Genomic DNA, 6,914 nt, shown 5'->3' on the forward strand with positions numbered 1-6,914 from the left:
AGGTCTGGGGCACCAGGAATCTGCATGTGGAAGTGGGTGGTAGCATGCTTCATGCGTGTTTTAGGAAATGCTAAGGTACAACATCTTTGAGGTCTTTTTCAGCTATAATATTCAAGAATTACTTTTTTTTTTAATTGTGATAAATTATCTGAAGTTACATTGGTGTTTATTTTCTATATACTGGCTTCTCCATTCTATTAGAATGTAAGGTCCATGGAGCATATTGCCAATGACTAGAAAAATGCCTGGTGACCAGTATATGTATATTTGTTGGATGGACGAATGGATGGATGGATGGATGGATGGATGGATGGATGGATGGATGGATGGATGGATCAGACATGGTCGAGGGCTGAAGGGGAGATGGGAATCCAAGCTGACTCAGGACTTCCTGCCTGAGAAGACTAATTGGGTGGGTAGAGGTACCAGTCACCATGATATGGGTACCCAGGAAGGAAATTGGGTTATGAAAAAACAACTGTTTTCAACAATAGTGTGTGTGAGTTGTTGGCTGAACATTCTGGGGTGTGGGTGGGCAGAGAGTTATCATGTAAACAGTTTGATGTAGTAGTGGCTAATGTTGAGAGCTAGCCAGATATGTGCTATCTGATCTCCCCAAATTTCTCTTCCAGATACTTCACCTGGTGGACTATCCTCGCTGGGGAGCCAGTCAGCATGTTCTCTGAAAATCTTTACTGGAACTCCAAGAAAAGGTGAGCTATGAGCCAGGTATCCATTAGAACGCATTGGGCTACACATATTAAACTATCCAGCTGAGAGTAGATCAAGCACAAAAAGGCATTTACTTCATGTTTGCATATAACAAGATGGGGTGGGTTAACAACACCATCGAAGCCCCAACTTCTTCCTGTTTCAATTCTATCAACCTCCCTATATTGGCATTTTGTTCCAAGGATTTTCACCTCATGGTTGCTAGATGGGGACCAAATCACCTCATAGAAAAGAATTCTTAGCAGGGACAAAAACGAAGGCAAAAGCTTTCTTCCTCAAGTGACTGTCATTTTATCCAGGAATAAAACTCTTGCAATAAGTTTAATACCTGTGTAACACTTGGCCAGGACCGAGGCACATGCCTAATCCCAGACCAGCCACTGGCAAAGGGGAACTAAGTCACTCATGACTAATTTAGCAAAACCATCATCCATCCCTGTGGGCTTCTGAAGGGACAACTGAAATCAAGGGATCAACACCTACCACTTGAATAGAATCAAAATTGTTGGCAAGGAAGAAACAGGAGTATGGGCTGTTGGATGAATGGCTACACCACCAACAATAACACACTTCTTTCTCTACAAGGAAAGACTGTAAGACTTTTACAGAACCCAAAGATTGCTGTCACAATCACTTCGGTTCCACGCAAAAATGTTTTCTACACGAGACAGTATCAAAAGAGCAGTATACTTGGACTTTATAAACCTAGAAGTTTTAATATTGTTTATCAGTACACATTGAGAACTAATAAAATAACTATCTATGAAGAGATGAACAGATGAACAAAATATAGTATATATACAACCATGAAATATTACTCAGCCTTAAAGAAGAATGAAACTCTGATACTTGCTGTAACAGAGATGAATTTTAAAAAGCATTCTCCTAAGTGAAATGAGCCACACACAAAAGGAAAAAATCTTGCATAATTCCACTTGTACGAAGTACCTAAAGTAGTCAAATTCATAGAGACAGAAAGTAGAATGGAGGCTGCTAGTGGTTTGGGGGGAGGGGAGAAATGGTGAGTCAGTGTTTAATGGGCATGATGAAAAAGTTCTGGGAAGAGATAGCGGTGATGGTTGCTCAACAGCATGAATGCACTCACTGCCACTGACTTGTACACTTGAAAATGGTTAAAATGGTAAATATTATGTATATTTCACCACAATTAAAAATAAAACAGTACATGCATTCCTTTTGAGACTTCTGGGGTCAAATTCAGATCTCTTTTTTACTTTCCCTTGGGCAGATATTATGGGCTTCTGTGACATCCAAATACAAAGGGACACATTTTCGTCCAAATCAAGGGTTTTCCACCTTCGCTCTGTTGACACTTTGGGCGGGACAGTTGTGAGGGGCCTGTCCTGTGTATTGTGGGCTGTTGAGCTGTATCCCGGACCTTTATCCACTAGATGGCAGCAGCAGCACCCATAGTTGTGTCAACCAAAAAATAGCTCCAGATCTTGCCGAATGTGCACTGGGGTGGGGGTGGGGAGGCACGATCACCCCATTGAGAAGCATGTTCTACATTGCTCAAAGACATCTATACCAAACAGCCTTTCCCAAAGAGATTTTGAGCGAAGGATTTATAGAACGGATAAGTTCTCCATTGTAGACATGCATCTACCATTTTTCAGAGAAGTCACCAAAAACTTAGGGAGCGCTGCTTCCCTAAACTTTCAGCCTCATGCAAACCATACAGCGATCTTGCTAGCGACACAGTTTCTGATTCAGTAGGTGGGGAGTGGGGCTCAAGATTTCGCATTTCCAACCAGCTCCTTGATGAAGCCACGTGGAGTTTGGTGTTCCTTCACCAGGAGAGTACAAGGGTACAGCTGGAGGAGGGTGACACATTCCCCTAGAGATGCACTTCATCAGCCTGAAAGCTGATTCCGACACTCTTTGGCTCATGGACCACCGTTTGAGTAGCAGGATTAGAGTCTTGTGTGTAAAAACGCTTTCCATGTCCATGCCTCTGCCTCCCACCAGCAGGGGTCTTTACACAGAAGTACCAAGGTACTCAGGCTCCATCTTGAATCCTGTTCCAAGGATATTGCAGAACAAGGAGGCACTAGGCCCTGGTGTGCTTTAACTCAAGAATTCATGAAAGGTTGCTGATGCATCTTCCACGCACCCTTCATTCCTCCCTATCAGATCCGCGGGAAACCTACAGAGACTACGTCCGCAGGAAGTTTCGGCTGATGGAGGACCGCAACGCGCGCCTGGGGGAATGCGTCAACCTCAGCCACCGCTACACCCGGCTCCTCCTGGTGAAGGAGCACTCAAATCCCATGTGGGCCCAGCAGAAGCTTTTGGACACAGGCTGGGGACACGCGCGAACCATAGGACACCAGACCAGCCTTATCCAGATGGAGACCCTGTTTGAGCCAGACGAGGAGCGCCCGGAGCCTCCGCGCACAGTGGTCCTGCAGGGGGCGGCGGGGATGGGCAAATCCATGCTGGCCCACAAGGTGATGCTAGACTGGGCCGACGGGAGGCTCTTTCGGGACAGATTCGACTACGTCTTCTACATCCACTGCAGGGAGATGAACCAGAGCGCGTCAGATCAGAGCGTGCAAGACCTCCTCTCCAGCTGCTGGCCTGAACCCAGCGCGCCCCTTTGGGAGCTCGTCCAAGTTCCCGAGCGCCTCCTTTTCATCATCGATGGCTTTGACGAGCTCAGGCCCTCCTTCCACGATTCTCAGGGACCCTGCTGCCTCTGCTGGGAGGAGAAACAGCCCACAGAGCTCCTCCTTAGCAGCCTAATTCGGAAGAAGCTGCTGCCAGAGCTGTCTTTGCTTATCACTACCAGGCCAGCGGCCTTGGAGAAGCTGCACCGCCTGCTGGAGCATCCCAGGCACGTCGAGGTCCTGGGCTTCTCTGAAGCCGAAAGGAAAGAGTACTTTTACAAGTATTTCCACAACACGGAGCAGGCGGGCCAAGTCTTCAACTTCGTGAGGGACAATGAGCCCCTTTTCACTCTGTGTTTTGTCCCTTTGGTGTGCTGGGTGGTCTGCACCTGCCTCAAGCAGCAGCTGGAGGGTGGGGGACTTTTAAGACAGACGTCCAGGACCACAACAGCAGTGTATATGCTCTATCTTCTGAGTCTGATGCAGCCCAAGCCAGGGTCTCCAACCCTCCAGCCCCCGCCCAACCAGAGAGGGCTATGCTCCTTGGCAGCAGATGGTCTCTGGAACCAGAAAATCTTATTTGAGGAGCAGGACCTCCGGAAGCATGGCCTGGATGGGGTCGATGTCTCTTCATTCCTAAACATGAACATCTTCCAGAAGGACATCAACTGTGAGAAGTTCTACAGCTTCATACACCTGAGTTTCCAGGAATTCTTTGCGGCCATGTACTACATCATGGATGGTGGGGAGAGTGGGGCCAGCCCACACCAGAACCTGAGGAGGCTGTTGGCTGAGTATGCGTTTTCTGAAAGGAGCTTCTTGGCACTCACTGTCCGTTTCCTGTTCGGGCTTCTCAATGAGGAGACGAGAAGCTACCTGGAGAAGTGTCTTTGCTGGAAAGTCTCGCCTCACATCAAGGTGGAGCTGTTGCAGTACATCCAAAGCAAAGCTCAGAGTGAGGGCTCCACCCTGCAGCGGGGCTCCTTAGAGTTTCTCAGCTGTCTATACGAGCTTCAGGAGAAAGAGTTCATCCAGCAGGCCCTAGGCCACTTCCAAGTGGTTGTGGTCAGCAGCATCACCACAAAGATGGAACACATGGTCTCCTCCTTTTGCATGAAGAACTGCAGGAGCATCCTGGTGCTGCATTTGTATGGGGCTGCCTACAGTGCGGACGAGGAAGACGGGGCAAGGTGGACTTCAGGGCCCCGGATGCCTCTGACACCATCGTAAGTATTCGTTGGGGCTCGCTGGACAAGTTCATGCTCTTACCTGGGGGTGATGTTGCCCCTGCCCCAGGACACACTCAGCAATTTCTGGAGAAAGACTTGGTTGTAGCAACTTGAGGAGATGGGAGTGGGAATACTGGCATCTAGTGGGTAGAGGCCAGGGACACTGCAAAAACATCCCACTGTGCTCAGGACAGCCCCCCAACAACAAAGATGATCTGCCTCCAGATGTCAGTAGTGCCCAGGTTAGTTTCCTGCTCTCAAACAATGCTCTTTAGTACTAAATTGGGGCCCATTGTCAAGGGGAATGTTTTCGATCAACAAATATCATCCAGGCAGTTGTCTACTCATGAATGATTGGATAAAGAAGATGAGATGTGTTACATATATACAATGGCATACTACTCAGCCAGAAAAAGATGAAATATTGTCATTTGTGCCCACATGGGTAGACCTAGAGGGTATTGTGCTAAGTGAGATAAGTCAGGTGGAAAAGGACAAAAACCATATGATTTCACTCATGCAAAATAAAAACAAAAAAGTAACCAACCAACTAACAAAACAAAACAAAAACTCATAGATACAGACAACAGATTGATTGTTGCTAGAGGGGAAGGAGGTAGGGGGTAGGGTGAAATGAGTAAAGAGGGTCAAATATATGGTGACGGATAGAAACAAGACTTTGGGTGACGAACATGCAATAGAGTATACAGACATCGCACTATAATGTCGTGTATCTGAAGCTTACATAATGTTATTAACCAATGTTACCTCAATACATAAAAATACATATACCTCTGAGATGAAATCCATGTCCCATCCCGAGTCCCAGGGTTTAAGTCTGGTTTCTACTACTTGCCAGCTACATGACCTTGGGAGAGTAACACAGAGTCATTCGGAAGATAAATTAAAATGAAAGTGATAGAATGCTTTATAAATTATGAAGTGACAGTCAAGTGCTGAACGTAGTCATTGCAAAGCGACTGGGAAAACTAGACTCGACCTGTCGTTCCTTCATGCAGACCTGAGAGGAATATTTTGCCAGATGCCTACAGTGAGCAACTTGCCGCCGCCCTGAGCACCAACCCGAATCTGATGGAGCTGGCTTTGTACCGCAATGCCCTGGGGAACCGGGGCGTGAAGCTGCTGTGTCAAGGGCTCCAACACCCCAACTGCAAACTTCAGAATCTGAGGTGAGCCTAGACTGGTTGAATACCTTCTAATGGCCCCGCCAGGCCCTGTTGTGGGCCCTAGTCAGAAAGGACACAAAATAGTGTCAGTTCGAATCACCATGACAAAGTGCCACAGACTGGGTAACTTAAACAATAGAAATTTATTTCTCACAGTTCTGGACACTGGAAGTTTGAGATCAAGGTGTCGGTAAGGCTGATTCCTTCTGAGGTCTCTCTCCTTGGCTTGTAGATGAACGTCTTCTCCCTGTGTTCTCGCATGGCCCTCCCTCTCTGTGTGTGTCTGTGTCTGCATCTCTTCTTATGAGGATACCAGTCAGATTGGACTAGGTCCCACCCATATGACCTCATTTTACTTAAGTCACCTCTTTAAAGACCCTCTCTCCAAATGCAATTGCACACTGAGGTATGGGGGCTTAGGGCTTCAATATATGAATTTCGTGGGAGACACAGCTTGGCCCATAACAGATGGGGATCGATATTAGTTCAGGTGCCATTATCTCTCACTTTTCTTAATTTTATCTGCCCCTTTCCAGGCTTCCTATCTCATACCTGCTGTTTTCAAACTATATTATCAAGCTACAGTAATTAAAACAGCATGGCAAAAAGACAGATATGTAGACCAATAGAATAGAATAGAGAGCCCAGAAATAAACCCATTCATATACAGCCAAAGATCTCCAACAAGGGTGCCAAGATTACACAATGGAGATGTCTAGAAGAGGCAAATCCATAGGGACAGGAAGCAGCATGCTTGCTGCCCGGGGCTGAGAGGAAGGGGGAATGGGGAGTTATTATTTAACAGGTACAGAGTTTCTGTTTTGGAAGATGAAGTTCTGGAGATAGATGGTAGTGATGGTCACAAAGTAGTGTAAATATGCTTAGTGCCACTGCACTGGATACTTAATGGTGAATTTAGGGACCAGACTAATCAGGGGACCACTTTATGTGAATGTCTAACCATTGCACTGCACACCTGAAACTAACATAAAATAATATAGAATGTCAGCTGTAGTTGAAAAAAATAAAACTTTAAAAAATGGCGAATATCATGTTAAGCTTTCAAGGCACGGTAACCCTGCCAACTAGCAAGTGTGACCCAGTGAGCACCTTGGGACCTGCTTCTTCTCATAGTG

The 6,914-nt window shown here is 46.5% G+C and overlaps 1 protein-coding gene across 3 annotated transcripts in view; it reads left to right on the forward strand.

Annotated features, from left to right (window-relative positions):
• NLRP12 (NLR family pyrin domain containing 12) overlaps window positions 1-6,914 on the forward strand; it is a 17,944-nt gene that overhangs the window by 2,153 nt on the left and 8,877 nt on the right. For 2 of the 3 annotated variants that reach the window (XM_006907157.1, XM_006907158.1), the window contains exons 2-4: window positions 633-713; window positions 2,887-4,588; window positions 5,611-5,781. In XM_006907157.1, coding sequence (XP_006907219.1) covers window positions 633-713; window positions 2,887-4,588; window positions 5,611-5,781 — 1,954 coding nt within the window. Of the gene's footprint in view, window positions 1-632; window positions 714-2,886; window positions 4,589-5,591; window positions 5,782-6,914 lie in introns of all 3 variants that reach the window. The other variant, XM_006907156.1, reaches the window with a different exon arrangement.

This window comes from Pteropus alecto, unplaced genomic scaffold (genome assembly GCF_000325575.1).
Source record: "Pteropus alecto unplaced genomic scaffold, ASM32557v1 scaffold432, whole genome shotgun sequence".
Classification (NCBI taxonomy): Eukaryota; Metazoa; Chordata; class Mammalia; order Chiroptera; family Pteropodidae; genus Pteropus; species Pteropus alecto.